The sequence below is a fragment of the Doryrhamphus excisus genome, chromosome 5 (assembly GCF_030265055.1).
Source record: "Doryrhamphus excisus isolate RoL2022-K1 chromosome 5, RoL_Dexc_1.0, whole genome shotgun sequence".
NCBI lineage: Eukaryota > Metazoa > Chordata > Actinopteri > Syngnathiformes > Syngnathidae > Doryrhamphus > Doryrhamphus excisus.
This window is the reverse complement of record NC_080470.1, coordinates 10,385,140-10,402,679: the sequence shown is the minus strand read 5'-3', so window position 1 is coordinate 10,402,679 and position 17,540 is coordinate 10,385,140. Positions and strand designations below refer to the sequence as shown.

At 40.4% G+C, this 17,540-nt stretch overlaps 1 protein-coding gene across 2 annotated transcripts; it reads right to left on the bottom strand.

Moving 5' to 3' along the window:
* Positions 1–4,608: 4,608 nt before the first annotated feature.
* creb3l3a (cAMP responsive element binding protein 3-like 3a) lies at positions 4,609–15,981 on the bottom strand. 2 transcript variants are annotated; one of them, XM_058074300.1, is made up of 10 exons: positions 15,825–15,981; positions 14,228–14,350; positions 13,869–14,112; positions 12,701–12,834; positions 10,933–11,043; positions 8,847–8,953; positions 8,157–8,225; positions 7,897–7,981; positions 6,203–6,296; positions 4,609–5,888 (listed from the first exon to the last, which is right to left on the bottom strand). In XM_058074300.1, exons 1-10 carry the CDS (start codon positions 15,843–15,845, stop codon positions 5,584–5,586), a joined length of 1,293 nt encoding a protein of 430 aa, XP_057930283.1. In that variant the 5' UTR covers positions 15,846–15,981; the 3' UTR covers positions 4,609–5,583. The 2 variants fall into 2 exon arrangements, with proteins under 2 accessions (XP_057930283.1, XP_057930282.1); XM_058074299.1 differs by having other exon boundaries at positions 4,610–5,888; positions 14,228–14,353.
* Between the last annotated feature and the right edge of the window lie 1,559 nt (positions 15,982–17,540).

Below are 17,540 nucleotides of genomic sequence, written 5' to 3'. Positions count from 1 at the left end.
CCTCTAACACAGTTATTCCACATAAGGATTGATGATCATGATGATAACATTTTGCACCGTGTAGTGTGTGTGTGTTTGGGCAGACTCCCACACAATCTTCCAAGTTTTATCACACAGCGTCCAAGCGAAACTGAGGTGAAATCAATTTTATTCTTATCTCAGTTTGCTTCTTAATGTCATCCCATAATTAACAATCATGAAAATACATTTGTTAGCATTTCGTGACTTGACTATTAACAGAAGAAACAGAGGATGCTAATAGAAATAACTCTAAATTGTCTTATAGGTTGAGTAGGAATGGTTGTTTGAGTATATGTGCCCTGCGACTGACTGGCGACGAGTTGTTGGGAAATCGCATTTTCGGAACAGTTTTATTTAGATTGTTGTTCGGTCTGTAATGTTTCTGGGGAAACCCGCGTAAACTCAGCATCTATATTTGACCTTTTAAATGGCGCCGTGGCTCAGAGATTTAACTTCAAACTGAAAACTGGGCACCTGGGGGACAACAAAGCATACTCGGTCAAAATGCCTGTCGAGTACCAAAAATGTATACATGTTGGCAGGTCTGCAAGTTTGTCATGGCATCAGTTTGACCCTAAAAACATTAATACTACTTCAATTATTTGAAATAACTAACATTTAACTGACTTGAAAGCTGAATGATTAGAATTTTTAACCTGTGTCAGGGCTCGACAATAACGATGTACCGATGGCCCGGGGCAAGTTAAAACAAAATTCGGGCAAGTAAATCCAATCAGTGATATTCCCATCGGGCAAGTGCACTTTAGCATGCCATACTGCCAAGTGTTTTTTTAAAAGCGGTTCTTGTTGGGTGTTGGTAAAACACCGTAATTCCGGTGATAATTTGCAAACCAATCCTTGCAAATCTTGAAATGGACCAATCAGAATTGTTTATTTAGTCCGCGTTTTACCCACACCCGTTCTTGTTCGCTATCAACCAATTAGCGATAGTTTGACTAGGAAAACATCTATCATGGCGTCCCTGCCAACATCGTCTAATTCTTCAACAACTTCTGAAGGAAAACACCAAAAAGTGATGAAACGGTGCCTCCTAAACAAGTATTTTATTAGCGGCAGCAAATCAAATGATGGCACAGGTGAGTGAATCACATTGCTGTGACAATTTTAAAATCAATCATTTATTATTTAATAAGCACAATGTTTATTCAATCATGAATGTACTTTTATTTATCAAGGCAAAGTGCCTAGAAGTCTCTTGACAATCCAGATTTCAGGAAAAAAAACACAAGAAATGATGATCATTTCATCCTTATTTGAGATTCTCATGTGATGCCACACAAATGAGATGATATCATTATGGCAGTCTTTTCATTTTACATGGGGCAAGTTAGGGCAAGTAGTTCTCACCTTAAGGATTCCCCATGGGCAAGTCATTTTTTTTTTTAATGTAGAGCCCTGTGTGTAGGCCACAAAACACTAATCCCAATCCAAACATTTTACAACTACATCAAAGCTGATTTAAGACACGTCTTGCTCCCATGAGGCCTTTTTTCTGTTACATTGTCTTAACCGGCTGACAGTGGCAACATTGTGATCAGAGGCAGAAATAATTAAAGTGACTTGTAGATGTCATTGGTCTGTCAGCCTTTTTTTATTCATTTCTCCCTCCATGATTATGTGAGCTTTTAGACAACATTCCAAACACTTCAGAAAGAATGTCTGTATATGTAAAAAAAATCCTCCATACAAATCGGTGTCAACTGATTAATGTGATTGTCTATGAAAGTTAAAGTGGGATCCCGAATTGTGAGCAGTCCCTGTAAAAGGCAGAGGACTTTCTTTTCAGCACTCAAGTAGCTTTCAGGCTCCTTCATGCTCCCTTAAGAACAACTCATTCTCCAGCTTTACTCTTCTTCTTTGTACTTGGGTTTAGATTTAGAGTGCATTAATCATGTTACCAATTTATCTCTGATTGATTAATAGCTAGAGTTTGCATTCCTGTGTTATAATTACAGACAAAATGGAAACATCCACCTCAGGCCGACCGTTTTAGCCGCAGTCTAAATGCACATAATGCTTTATGTCACCCTCCATCAGGAAGTAACTAACATAGAAATACGGTAAAGGGAGTATAATCCTCACATTTCAACTCCTGAAAGGGTGCCAGAGAGGGCGCCATCACTTTGAGGGACTATAGTGATTTAAAGCTATAACCATATACAAATATACTGCAAACAATAAACGGGGTAAACAGTGTTGACAACCTTCTTTGTGTTTGTCGTGTATAAAACAGATTTTTATTCAAATTTCAGCCCGCGTTGCCAATTTGCAACATGTGTAACTAGTGTAATTGTGTTATCTAGTTTGATATTGTGTTTCTATCTCTTTAAATATGTCAAATATTGAGGTAACTAATTGAGGATGATAGAACTGTTGATTCACATCTACCCGAATATGCTCTTTTGACGAACTTTAGTGCATGAACATGTAGGTGAAGTTACTTAGAAGCTCTCCTGTATGGATCTCTATGTAATTTTGTAATATCACAACTGTTTTTCCGACTATACCGCTCTACACGCAAAACACTCTGAGGTACAGTATATCCAAGTTTATTTTCTATAGTATTATTCTTTGTAAAGATACACTATAATACAATACTTGCTAAAACTCATGTAAGATAATGTGCAAACCATAAACATAAACATCATTCTTCAATACTCAAGCACTGACGCAGTAATGAGAGAAATGGATGAACTTCTTGATCGTTACAAATCCTATATAAATGTTACTGCAGTTTGGAAGAATTCACAAATTCATTTCCTGCATTGGACAGCTTACAGAGTTTAGAGCAAAGCTGATAAGTGGCATCCAAACAGCAGACAAATGAGGAAGCAGTTAATACCCGCACAAGACTAATGAGGCGATCTCTCCCAATTATAAAATGAGCTGATAATTACACTCCAAGCAGCCCAAATCCTGGAAATTGAATTGGCGTGTGTGCAAAAACTATTTATGTTTTACTCGAAGGCACCAGCAAGCCAATAAACAAGACAAGGCAACAGATATTTTAGAATGGTTCAACACTGAGGTTTCTTTAATCTCCTTCTTTGCTGAATGACATTGGGGGTGCTTTTGAGAGGTCTTGAGTTTAGAGGTTTTCTTGGATTAAGTCCCATTTGTAGATTAAAAAAAACAAAGATGGGGCTTTTCTTCTGATGGCCCAAGTGACCTGGACGCAGCTCATCTCTGTGGAAAGGCTCCCCAGAGATTTTTTTTAATCAAAGCAATGTATTAAGGCACTGATGGTCAAAACACTTTCTATCTGATTAAAAAGTAAAAACCAAACAAACAAAAAAACTCCCATTTGTGGGGATTGATTTCGTTGTAACACAAGTAGTCTGACAATCCACTATAGATTATACTGCAGTATAATCTATGAGGACACGTTTCCAGTCAATGAGCAATTGATGAAAATCTTGCCAGTATAAAAGCCCATTTCCAGCACTGACAGAAACAAAGTATCCCGATGGTCAGTCATAAATGAAATAAAAAATTATTGATGTAATTTATCGATTTACAAATATGTGATAACATGTCAGCATAGTACACAACTGCATTGTAGTACAGCACACTGTTACAAGCACAAGAAATGGTCAATGGCAATCTTCTAATTAATTTAATTTATCTTTTATTTGCAGCGTAGCAAATACTCATCCCACACAGTACAAAAGAACAGAGGGTCATCGACTCAAACCATTTATTAATAACAACTATTAATTTAGCACTGAAATAAGGCACCAATGTGTTAGTTTTTTGGTTGGGTTGTTACTGTTTAACACAGCACTGATACTATTATGTATACTGATATCCATACCTTTTCATAATCTTCCCAGAATAATGTATTTTCTCATCATATAAGAAAATAGTCATTGTGACTATGACATTATAATCACCCAAAAATGAAGTTTTAATATTTTTGAAAAAAATTGCAAGAATATAGTTGTGTTATTATTCATTTTAAAGGTTTTTTTAAAAGTCATAATATTACAAAATTTCAAATGTAACACATTGTAATATTATGGAAAAGTTATATTTAATGAGACAAATCATGATCCCGCAAAGTTGTGTAGGTTTTATTTCTGCCAATATCACAGCTTTTTTGTCACAATATGATGACTTTATGTTGTAATATTATAATGTAATGCCCGTCACCCCGTGTTTATTGTGGATAACTTCGTCCAGCCCCACCGCAATAAGTGAATTTCCTTGAAGTCAGACTCAATATAATAAATGGAACAATAAATTTCCTCACGAGGGTCGCGGGGTGTGCTGGTGCCTATCCCAGCTGTCTTTGGGCCAGCCAATCACAGGGGACATTCGACAAACAACCATTCACACTCACATTCATACCTATGGACAATCTGGAGTGGCCAATTAACCTAGCATGTTTTTGGAATGTGGGAGAAAACTGGAGTACCCGGAGAAAACCCACGCATGCACGGGGAGAACATGCAAACTCCACACAGAGATGGCCAAGGGTGGAATTGAACCCTAGTCTCCTAGCTGTGAAGTCTGCGTGCTAACCACTTGACCGCCATGCCGCCGACCTGTTTATTATTTTCTGTAATACACAGGCTACGGGATCACTGCAGGGACATAAGAGACATCCATGGCTTTCACCATTAACAAGCTAGTGAGCTAACTAGTTAGCCTCCAAAGTATTTACTGTGTTCTAAACTTTAAAACCGAGTAGGGAATAAAGACAAAGAAGCCAGAAGTTTCCCACTTCCACACTCAATGTGAGGACTTCTGTTCACTCTAATATGTCTAATATGTTATGACTGACTCCATGCAGTGTGGCAGTAATCTAATGTCAATAATGGAACATGACTGAGGCCTAGTGGCTAGAATACCACCATATACTTTTCTCTTTTGATATTGTTTGAATAATAATACGGCATAGTCAACCACAAAACAGCATTTTTGAAAAATCATGATAGAGTGAGGGAGTGGGATATTGTGAGGGACGATGGTACCATCTTGAATGATAAATTCTGATCTAATTAACAGCTGAAAGTTTTCATTCCATCTGTGTCTGCTGTAAAAGTCAGATAAGCTTCTCTAATAAGTAAATAAGTCAACATGTCAATAAGTCGGTGTGAGGTCATGCGATAAGCGGGTGTTCATGCGACCTTTGGCCTAGTTTTCTCTCCTCTGTTGTCCCTACCTACATATTTACCTTTTAGATGCCTTGTCGAGATATTTGATCTGTTTTTCAGGCTAAAGCAGCTAGCATTGGGGGGAGAAGATGCATTTAGACATCCTACATTTTTGTGACATCATTTATTTCAGGCTATTTTCTCCATAAATGAAAGCATGTATTCCAAATTCCTCTCAACAGTTAACAAATTACCCACTGCGATCACAGTGGTGCCGGACTATTTGCTGCTTTATTCTGCTCAAACACTCCTAAATCAAGCTGCTCGCTTATGAAAGCTCATGAGGCCAGCTGACAGGCAATATCATTTTAACACACAACACACTGATACAAAACACATTCATGACAACATGATTAAAACCAATGGATGAGGACAATTTCTACTACATGTCATCAGCATTCGGCGGCAGCCCAGCAGAGCGTTTGGGATCCAAGGTGACTGTGGCTACATGGCCCGTGATGGGGTCCAGGTGGAAATGACCCAGGCTTTTTTCTTGGCTGCTGTTTTGGGACAAAGTGTCCAGTTCTTGCTTCAGCTTCATGTTCCCCATCAGACTGGTAATTTCCAATCCAGAATCTCCCGGGAAATGCGGGTGTGCAGGCTTCGACTCGTCTTCGGTGGACAACGGGGGGTCGATAGCATGCAGCACACGGGAAGCTTGGAGGGTCTGTAGGGACCGTGACTGGACTATAAGACAGTGAAGAGGCGTAAGTGTACAATATGAATGGACCTACCAAATAATGTCAAATAAATATAAAATGTTACATTTAATTTTGTTTTTATTCTTAGGAAAATAGAAACTGAAGTCAATTGTGTTTTAAAGCGATTCAATTATGTAGGTGCTATGGAATTGACATTAAATCCTCGAACAGATGAGAATATTCCCTCAGATGGCCACATGTCATTCTTAACAGTCCGGGGGGGGGGGGATCACTCACAAGGGAGGTGGCTTTCGGTGTCAGGTTGGCAATAGGAGCTATTTAATATGGAAGGATACTCACTTCTGACTGGGCTGAAGTCTCCTTGGCTGACTTTAGTGTCGGCATAGGGCTTGAGGCTGGGAAAGAGGATTAGGGAGAAGGACAGCAGGAGCACCTAAGAAGACAGGGCATAAAGAAGTCAAAAGCAGAGGACAAGAAGACGTAAAATGTGGCTTGAATTTGCATGCGATTCTTATTTTTTACAGAATTTCATTCAATAATTCACTGCATTGGAAGTTATTGTCTGCAGGGCTGCATGACTGCAGGACTGCAGGACTGTCTCAAGCCATCCAATTATCCATCAAGTCAGACATAAATCTAACATTTTTAATTTATAGATAAATTCATTATATTGTATTGTGTGTGACCAAAACTCGGATGTGATAGAAGTTTGGGGAAGTCATGGAGAAAGATGGCTTTGAAGAGATTCTGGACCACCATCCACCATCTCTGCTGGTGCGCTGTTGACCTTGACTCCAGCTGTTGTGATGCTTTGAAAGAAATACTTCAAAGACCTCCTTAATTGGTACGGCAAGTGGTCAAAAAGCTCATCATGGCAGTACCCCGGTGGTGGATCAGATCTGGCAAGTGTTCCTCAAGTCTCTTGATGCTGTGGTGCTGTCTTGCTTTTGGTTGACACAACTGTGCAGCATCGTACTTACATGCCTCTGGATTGACTGACCAGAGTGGTGTTTCCTCTTTTTAAGAGGACTGTAGACTGTGTTCCAACAAATCATCCATGGGAGTTTTGTCAACCATTCTGCATGTGTTTTGTGGACTTGGAGAAGGCTGTTTACTGTGTCTATCGAGAACTTCTGAGGGAGCTGCTCTGAGAGTGTGGGGTAGCGGACAGTCTGATTCAGGTGGTTTGCTTCTTGTACAACTAGTGTCAGGGCTTGGCCTGAACTTTCGGCAGTAACTGCAACACGTTGTCAGTTGGAGGTTGGACTCCGCCAGGGCTGTCACCGATTGAGTCTCTACTTTTATGGACAGAATATCTGGGTACTGTTAGAGCATTGAGGGAATCCAATTTGATGACTACAGAATTAGGTCTCAGCCTTTTGTGGATGATATGGCCCTGCTGGAATCATGGGGCATGATCTTCAGTGCTCACTGGATCGGGTCACAGCCGAGCGTGAAATTATGGTCATGAGGTTTCTGTAGTGATGGAACGAACAGGAAAACAAGCCAAGGCACTCCTTTGGTGGAGTGCCAAAGATCCACCCTTTTCCATGCATGAACCACTGACTCCAACTTGGCAGTGCTGATTCACATCGCGGGCTGGTAAATTCTTTGACCCTTCAATTAACTGATACATATTTTAACTCTATGTATGTGTGATTATATTTATATAATTTTGGCACCAAAAAACTATTTTTTTTATAATACATTCACATTTAGTCAGTTTTTGTGTATGTTTTCTGTGTATTCTTAGTTGACATTATAATGTGTTCAATGACTTGACACATATTGTCATTCATTAAAGCTCCAATATTGGAAAACTGCCAGGGTGCAACCAGCTGCTATATGGCCAATATCAAAAGCGACACATGGCGTCCATTCAAAAATGGTGCTTTTTATACATGGAGATTGTACTTTTGTGTGTCCTTTTGAAATGTTTGTCATGTCTGTATAGACAGAGATTGGCTATTTATTTTCTCATTCACATTCTGTCTGGCTATCAAAGTGTGTCGCATCTTGATGCCCGCTCTTACCAGCAAACATGTACCAGTCTGGGCCGGCTTATTAGATGTATTCATAACCAGAGCTTGGAGACGGCGCAACTGTTCCATTAGTGAACTGTGGAGACAAATATGTGAAAGAACTATCAGAAGACAAATAAATACATTTGTTGGAGACTATACAGGAATGGATATGAGGGCAGTTGATGAAATGTCAGTGATGTGCTGCCACTATTAAGATAACAGGGCTCACAGGGAGGGGAAAAGAGAAGTTATATTTTCTAATCTCTTACATATTGCATTTCTCCAGTTGGGACACTTTGCGCTGCAGCTCGTGGTTATGTGCATTACATGCGGCCATCCTGAAAGCACAAAAAAGCATCAGCACCAGTAAAAAAATAAGCAAACACATTACCTTTTACTTGTATGGTTCTAAGACAGTCAAACAAAGCTAATTCAGATTGATACCAACCATACCTCCTTGGTTGAAACTGTGAAAAATGCATATTCTTGCGATGTTTCCACTGTTCTTGAAATTTTAATTGAGTGTATACTTGTATGTTCCTGTTGGTCTATTGTGGAATTATTTTGTGTGGTTTTGTACGCTTGAAAAATCACACTGTGGTGCTCAACTAATTTCTTCAGTTTTTTTGGTTAGTGAAATTCTACTGCAAAGCAAAAACCACCCCTAGAATGGATGCAACCTTGTGTGTCATAGCAAATAGTCCACTTGGCGATGATGGATCACTCAGTGCAAACAGGCCTCGTGCTTCTGTGAGCAAATTCTTAAAGGTTACTTTGTGACATTTGTGTTTTGGACAGTCAGGAAAAGACAGTAAACATGGGGTTGCAGCTAAAAAGTAGTCCCCCCCACACACACAATGCCTTAAAAATACGTGTTGGTGAACCGTACTGAATATTGGACTTTGTGTAGATGTGCTGCATTGCTTCAAGCAATAATCATTCCTGCTTTGGATTGTTACCTGCTCTCCAGTCCATCAATGTACTCTTTCTTCTTCTTGCGGCTCTCCTGGGCTGACTGCTTATTACGAATCTTTCTGCGTATTTTCTTCAGGATCCGTTCTTCATTCTGCTCAAGGGGAAAAAAAAACGTGGAAAAAAGAGTTGCTGATTGTTTGAATGGTTTAGGTAAGGTTTGGGCAAACTTTTTAACTGGAGGGCCAAATTGTGTTTAAACATTTTGCAGAGGAGTCATATATATGTATACTATATATTTTAACAGCGGCCGAGCCGTTAGTGCTCAGGCCTCACAGTAGACCTGAGTTCACTGCCACCCTTGACCATCTCTGTGTGGAGTTTGCATGTTCTCCCCATGCGTGGGTTTTCTCCGGGTACGCCGGCTTCCTCCCACATTCCAAAAACATGCTAGGTTAATGGCGACTCCAAATTGTCCATAGGTATGAATGTGAGTGTGAATGGTTGTTTGTCTATATGTGCCCTGTGATTGGCTGGTGACCAGTCCAGGGTGTACCCCGCCTCTCGCCCGAAGACAGGTGGGATAGGCTCCAGCACCCCTCACCACGACCCTTGTGAGGATAAGCGGTAGAAAATGAATGAATGAATATATTTTAACACCTATGTAGCAGTGCACCTAGAATTTATCCTATTTTAGCTGTAGACATGTCATACAATCACAGTGTTTCCTCTACATGTAATTGATCAACAAAGTAAAAGCGGCCATACCTTAAAAATTATTTTTTTTGTAAACTTGAAAACAATGTTAATATATTGTATGTTATATCGATACTTAGAAAACATACCTCATTATTTCCTCACATATTGACCACAATTACTTTGAAAACAAGTTAAAATATCATAAAAATGTTTCACTGTGCTTTATTTTGGTAAACATACACCAAAATCGCTTGTCTGCCCTTTTGGGGCCCTGTGTATGTGTGACCAGATACACAAAAGTCCGTAATATGTGTAGTCAATTGGTGACATCTTGTCACAGGCTAATCTTATCTATGCCAATGTGTGTGATTGCTCACATTTCAATCTCAATCCACATTCTGGCATCTTTGTTTCCACATTTTGCCAGGCTCTCACTGACTCTCTGGTGGCAGCTCGCTCACTCAGCTGTGTCACTTTACAATCTTGCTCTCTTGTTTTCATTCCAATACTTATGGTTTATCATCAAAACACTATGTAGTGTGTCCAGCTTTGGTGTCTCCTACAGGTAGCTCACTAGCTGATGTTGAGTAGTTCACCAAAGAATATTTGCTTCACCTCTTAGTGTTCTATTCAGACACGATTGCGGCATTTAATGACAAATCAACCTGAGATAAATGAAATCCAATTAAAATATTGGCAGTCGTCATAATAATAATTCTATGCATGACAAAGCAGCATGCAGTAAACAACCACAGCTTAAAAAATCCTAGGAGAAACCCTGAATCTGTACTTGTAATTGAGTCACATCTGGAGGTTGCTTTGCATTACTGCAAGCTAAAAGCCTTTTAATGACAGACTACCTCATACTTCATTTACTGAATAAGACTCCAATAATGTACACAAATAAAGGATGCATGAACTATAAAACATTGAATTTCAAGAATATGTTACCATCCCCCCTTGTGTACTTCCCTGATGACCTCCTCGACATATTTTGAAATCAAGCCAAAACAGCAAAAAAGTATCAACCAACCCCCTCTTAAAATGTCACTTCACTGCAGAACTTTGTCACAGAATGCTTGCTTCTCTGACCCCCGCAGTCACACAGCTCGAGATGCTCTGTACACAAACCCCCACCCACTGTGCTTTCTATCAAAGCCTTATCTTCCCAGAGCTGCTGTGACGTTGTCCCTATGGTTACCATAATGACCCATATATCACTTGAAACAGAAACCAGTGGAATCATTTTGATAGTTCAGGATGGTAATTAAAAAATACCAGCGCAAGGACTATTTCAGACTACAGCTTTTATGTTAAGTTTTAAAATGTATAATTTGGAACCGTCTGGTGGATCATAGCAACAAATATTAAGGTGTTGTGTATGTTCCGTGGACCGTAGTTTGCCCACATCTGGTTTATGTGATAATAACCAACCTTTGTGAGCGGCAGTTGGCTGGGTAAAGTCACGCCCTCCTTGGCTAAGAGCTTCTTCTCGTCTTCATTGAGAATCAGTTCTTGAATGTACTGCTGGAATGGCTGGGGGGGCTGACAGAGGGGATAGAAGAGAATGCAAATGCTTGAATCATCACAGCCGGTGCTTGATTACATTTCCACTTTCCACTGCAATAGTCGCCCTACATCTTCACTCCGCTCGCTGGTGAGGCCTTGCAGGGAATAGTTGAATTAGCCGGTAAGACTCCACCAATTAGGGAGTGAGGAACGAGAGTGCATTTTGACGCTCCTCTTAATAGAATGGACTGCAAAATTTGGATTGTAGTTTCCCTACTGCCCTTATGTCCAGATAATTAGGATAAAAATGATAAGCCAGAGTACCTCCCCAAATAGTGTACATGAAATGTACAATTTATTAGTTCATGATATTCATGTGAAAATCTACTTAGATAGCATTATCTACTTAGACCTTGGTTGGGTAGCTACATATCCAGAATAATCCAATATGTATATCTTTGATATTTGTACATTAAATATCTGTGTAACTGTTTTTCCTTTACTTTCAGAAATATTGTGATGTATTGTTACTGATTTTCAAAATACAGCATAATTGTTTGTATTGCCAATTTACTTTTGGGATTGTCATTATTTATCAATTTGAGTATTGGCTCAGAAAAGAAGTAACACTCTGTTGACCAAACATCCTGTTTTCGCATTTTTTTAAGTGATGAAAATGTCCTGCTTTTCATTGCTTTTCATTGGTCATTTAATTAACTGAAAATAGTAATAATAAAATAATCCCTGAGTGTCTGATGTGTTTTCTTTTTGAATTAGAGTTGCCAAAAAGGCACAGAAAAAGCAAAACATATTAAGAGTTAATTCTCTGACAGTTGCTGAGTTAAAGTCTCGTAAAATTGGGGATGTCAGGCACAATGGCGGTTCAAATTTGCAAGTTCTTGCAACTTTAGAAAATAAAATTTGTGGTAATATCGGGTTCCTGTGTCATTCTGTTTTTGTAATAATTCCTTTGGAATGTGTGTCGTTTGATATAGATACTATTTTGTAATATAGCACATTACCAGGGCTGCACGGCGCTCGAGTGGTTAGCACGCAGGCCTCACAGCTAGGAGACCCGAGTTCAATTCCACCCTCGGCCATCTCTGTGTGGAATTTGCATGTTCTCTTCGTTCATGCGTGGGTTTTCTCCGGGTACCCCGGCTTCCTCCCACATTCCAAAAACATGCTAGGTTAATTGGTGACTCCAAATTGTCCATAGGTATGAATGTGAGTGTGAATGGTTGTTTGTCTATATGTGCCCTGTGATTGGTTGCCGACCAGTCCAGGGTGTACCCCGTCTCTCACCCGAAGACAGCTGGGATAGGCTCCAGCACACCCGCAACCCTTGTGAGAATAAGCAGTCGAAAATGAAGGCGGACTTTAAATGTATTGAAGTTACAAGGCAGCTTTTGGGGTCGACTTATAATCAGGTCAAGACGGTACACTTACAAAACAAAGATCCGTTGTCGCTCCCTGTCAGCACACAGACAGTGCAGTGCTAAACATACATCCTATAAACGACCCTCCATAATACATACGTACTAGACAAGTGTAATCATTCACTTGCATGTGCCCCTTACACCCTTACTCAAAGCTAAACAACTATTTCAAGCAGCATAACAGAGATTATCAGCCATCATCCCCCCCTAAGCCCCATACCGCCACCATCACCACCACACTTTGTCTCACTTACTGGCTCTGTCGTACCAGACAGCAGCAGATCCTTAACAGTCAGCGGCAAGCCAGGGGACGGCTGTGCTCTGTTTACATCCGAAGGATATCGTGGCGCTCTCGTCTTCTCCGTGGGGAGCTCGGCCTTCCAGACGTCTTTTCACACACAAACACACACACACACGCAAACAGGGAGGCACATAGTGGACATGCATTACTTGTGTGGATTTGTAAAGCAAACTCAGATGTCATTTGGAGGCTTTTCAAACAAGGCATATTTCATCAACCTTTTATTGTGAGTGTAGCAGCAATTGTAAAATTTTTAACAGTAAAAACTATAGTGGAACCATCCGAGGTATCAACATATTAGGGACTGTATTAGGTATTGTTCTTAGGTCTAACTATATGGAACTATGTGTTTTATTTTTATGTCTTATTGTTAGCAGGGATTAACTTATATTAACACTTGTAAGATCGTTTGCGGCGCATCTGTGGCATGAATTTCCTTTGTATTCCGTCTTCTTTGTCAGTAAAGTTAAAACTGTTTGTTTTTTCTGTCTAAATATACTTAACCAAGACGTTTTGTCATCACTGTGTCATTTCTGGAAGTGATGTCATTGGGATGACATATCTCAGCTAAAGCAGAGAAAAGAAACGCTTCTCGAGGTAGATCATCGACTTGGTTACTATTGTCATCACAATAGTCGGCATGCCCAAAGGTTTTGTTGCTGCTGGGTGTTCATCGTATCCGAGTATATATATATTGTATACTGTGAGTACATTTTCTTTTCCAAAAGAGGAAGGTTTAAGACACAAATGGACATATAGTGTATAGAAGTTTTATTTTTTTTTTGCAGTGTTCATTTCACTGATGACTGCTTTGAAGAACCACCTTCGCAAGAAACATTTGGTTGGAAAGTACGGTGTAAAAACCTTTTTGAAAAACAATGCTATTCCGCCAGCAGAATAGTAGAATAACGACAGGAAAAAAAAAATGATGAGAATGATCACTATGTCTTGTTAAATTTACTGCAGTGTTCATACTGAGAGGTGTATGAATATTTGGGTTATCCTATTTAGCTTTTCGACCTATTTTGTGTAATGCAGTGTAGTTCTCCTCCACCACTGTTTTTAATACAGGTGTACCTAATGTTGTGACCCGACAATCGATGATTTCATAAGTGACTTACTGGACTTGATGGCCACTCGGGTCTCCAAGGCTGCTTTGCTTTGTGGCCTCAGACCCAAACAACGGGCATCACCGGGGGGGCTCTCGGGTCGCTGTGGGCTGTCCATCTGGTCCGAGGGTGGGTCCTCACTGATCCCGCTGTCGCTGGGTGAGGGAGCCCAAAGAGGCGAACCCGACATAGAATCACTTCCACTCAGGAGGGCGTTGAGGAAGTCGGCGTCCGCCTGTTCAGCCAGCTGGAGCATCTTTAGGGGAGTGTTGTCAAAAGGGAGATTGTTGTTTATCTTGTCTTAATCACAGTGACAATATGCTCATAGACGAATAAATATCAATTTGCACTTGATTGAGAGTTCAACGCACATTCGGCTCCTGCATGGGCCAGTGGTGCTGCTCGTTGCCTGCTTGCTGTCCCACTTCGTGGTGCCGGAGGATGCCGTCGTTTTGATCAAACAGCCAGTCGAGCAGCTCCATGCCATCATAACCCTGCTGTCATTGTGACATTTAGTTACAACACACATTGTACGCATTCAGAGGCACACAAAGGGACAACAAAAGGTCACCAACAATGCCACAGCTGCTGCTTTTACCACTTATCATCGTTCTGTGTGAGCAAAGTGTATGGCACAATATGTTCTTTGCTTGGGTACTGTTTGACACTTGAAACACTTTGGAGGGTAAAGGCTAGCAAATACAGGTTCATTTTAATGCTTGCTGTCCACAACTGTATGATTCATCTAGCACAGTAACTTTTACCAGTCTATACACTGATTACATTCATTCATTCATTTTCTACCGCTTTTTCCTCACGAGGGTTGCGGGGGGTGCTGGAGCCTATCCCAGCTGTCTTTGGCGAGAGGCAGGGTACACCCTGGACTGGTCACCAGCCAATCACAGGGCACATATAGACAAACAACCATTCACACTCACATTCATGCCTATGGATAATAAAGTCACCAATTAACCTAGCATGTTTTTGGAATGTGGGAGGAAACCGGAGTGCCGGAGAAAACCCACGCATGCACAGGGAGAACATGCAAACTCCACACAGAGATGGCAGATGGTGGAATTGAACCCTTGTCTCCTAGCTGTGAGGTCTGCGCGCTAACCACTCGACCGCCATGCCGCCCTACACTGATTACAGTCAATATATTTCATATTTAAATATATTAATATATTTAAATATGAAATGAATATGCATTTAACTGAAGAAGGGAAAACATCATCATCAAATAATATTATCATATAATCACAAGAATCGAAATACAAATTATGTCGATAAATGACAGCCAAAGGTCTTTTTCTATGTTAGGAGTGTTGTGGTGTTGTTTAGGACCCACTGCAAAAACACTAGAAAAGATTCATTATATGATAACAGCACTCTGCTGTTTATTAGGACCTACTGCTAAAATCCTCAAACTTGCTGCCACTGCAGGAAAGCCGGAAGCAATGCCCTGCAGTTACTTGTTTTGTAAACAATGCTAAAGTTATTTATTCTTTGACACTGTAAGTGTTATGTTGAGTAATGGCCTCCTGTGATTTCCAGTGGGTTGACAATATTGCGAGTTCCATTTTGTTTCCTGCTTGCCCAATTAAAGAGCAACTTTTTAAAGCATCTCGAGTCCTCAAGAGTACCACAGTATTATATTGTGTATTTATTACAATTTCTTCATGAGGCCCAGTCTCACCCAGACTATACATCCAGAAATCCTTAGTCAAATTGTGTTTGAGACGCCTACAGTACAGTGTATAATAGGAGTCCTTTAAGGCCTGACTCCGCAAAGATCCTCTATATAACTTGTTGTAGACATTAGTTGTTCCCATTCTTTGAAACACTTGGCCCAGGAGCCGCCAGTTGGATAGCCTTGCTCGTATCAGAAGAGAATGTGACACATTGCGTAGTTAAGCTCTTTCTGAAAATACAATCCTAACCGACTGAAACACAGTTTTATCGACTTACCTGATCAGGATAGTGCTCCATGGTTTTCTTGCTTGGGTGGCAAAGCCCCAAGACAAAACCCCCCAACCAAAATATCCCGTTTTGGAGAAGCTTTTGTCTCTGAAGAGTTTCGGTTGTATCACTCAGCTGAGCTCTTCTCCGGGTCCAAAGTTGAAACTCCAACACAACACACCCCGTTGTAGCCAGACTGCTTTACTCCCATTGGCCCAAAGCAGCTTTAAGCACACAACATGGTGGCTCTATCCGCAGAGCGTCTCCACTTTAAGATGAATCACATCAGAGAGGTCAAAGTCTGGTGCTTCTTTTATTTTTTGGTGGTTTATTGACAATGCAGCCATTTGACCTTAGCCATACTTTCAATAGACAATATGTATGGAATATTCTCATCTAGAATAGTAGCTTACCAAAGTTGTTATTACCCCAAAATTAGAAAATTACCACGATCAATTTTTGAATTAGTGAAATGTTTGTTTTAACGCCATGTAATATTTGTAAGCTAATGAGATTCTAATCAGAATCATGCATTACCGCTCCATGTGAAGTATGCTTACAACAAAACTGCAGTACAAAGCAATGCACCGAAACTGTCAAAACAATCATGTGACTTGAACCGATTGTGTCGGCTTTTCTTGGGAAATTTGAGCCATATAACACAAATTGGATTGGTCCATATTTTCATATTAACAAAGCCTCTTTCCAAGGAAAAGCACATGCTGTATCTCTAAGATTGGAGACAATTTTTGTTAATCAAAACACAAAAACATATATTTTCAGGAAAAACATTCATTCATTTTCTACCGCTTATCCTCCAAGGATTGCGGGTGTGCTGGAGCCTATCCCAGCTGTCTTCAGGCGAGAGGTGAGGTACACCCTGGACTGGTCGCCATCCAATCACAGGGCACATATAGACAAACAACCATTCACACTCACATTCATACCTATGGACAATTTCGAGTCGCCAATTAACCTCGCATGTTTTTGGAATGTGGGAGGAAACCGGACTACCCAGATAAAACCCATGCATGCACAAGGGTGGAATCGAACTCTCATCTCCTAGCTGTGTGGCTTGTGCGCTAACCACTTTCCACCGTGCAGGTCAGGAAAACATATTGACATAAATGAATTGACACAAATAAAGACATCACCACTAATAAATACAGCACCTTACCTCGTTATGTATTATGCTAATTATAATCCCTCATGGGGCACAAAAGAGCACAGCAGTTTACCATAAATGTTTTATAGGACATTTGCACTTGACTGGCATAAACCAGCTAGCTACATTTAATGTATTCCTGCCAAACAGATGACAAGACACAGCGAGTGAGAAAAACATAACCTCCTTGGCAGAGGTAGGATTTCGAAGGTGGCCAATGTGTGTTTCCACATATATCTTCAGAATGGTGCCAGGACACGTAGGAGGAGGTAGCAAAAGCAGCAGCAGAATCAAAGTGGCAACAGATGATATGAACATGGAGTCATTAAGTAGGCCAGCAAGTGAGTGGAAAAGATGGGGATAAGTAAGTTAGTAAGACACCGGAAGAGAGCATGAAGTCGTGCCTGGGCAAGTTTATCCCATAGAAAGAACATTACATAATCGCTTTATTATCTACCAGAGGAGGAGGGTTCCAAAGGGCTCGGCAATAAGGAAACAAACGCAATACACACTAGGTATTTTCTTCATTTGACTGTGACTCTACTGTTTCTTAATTATGG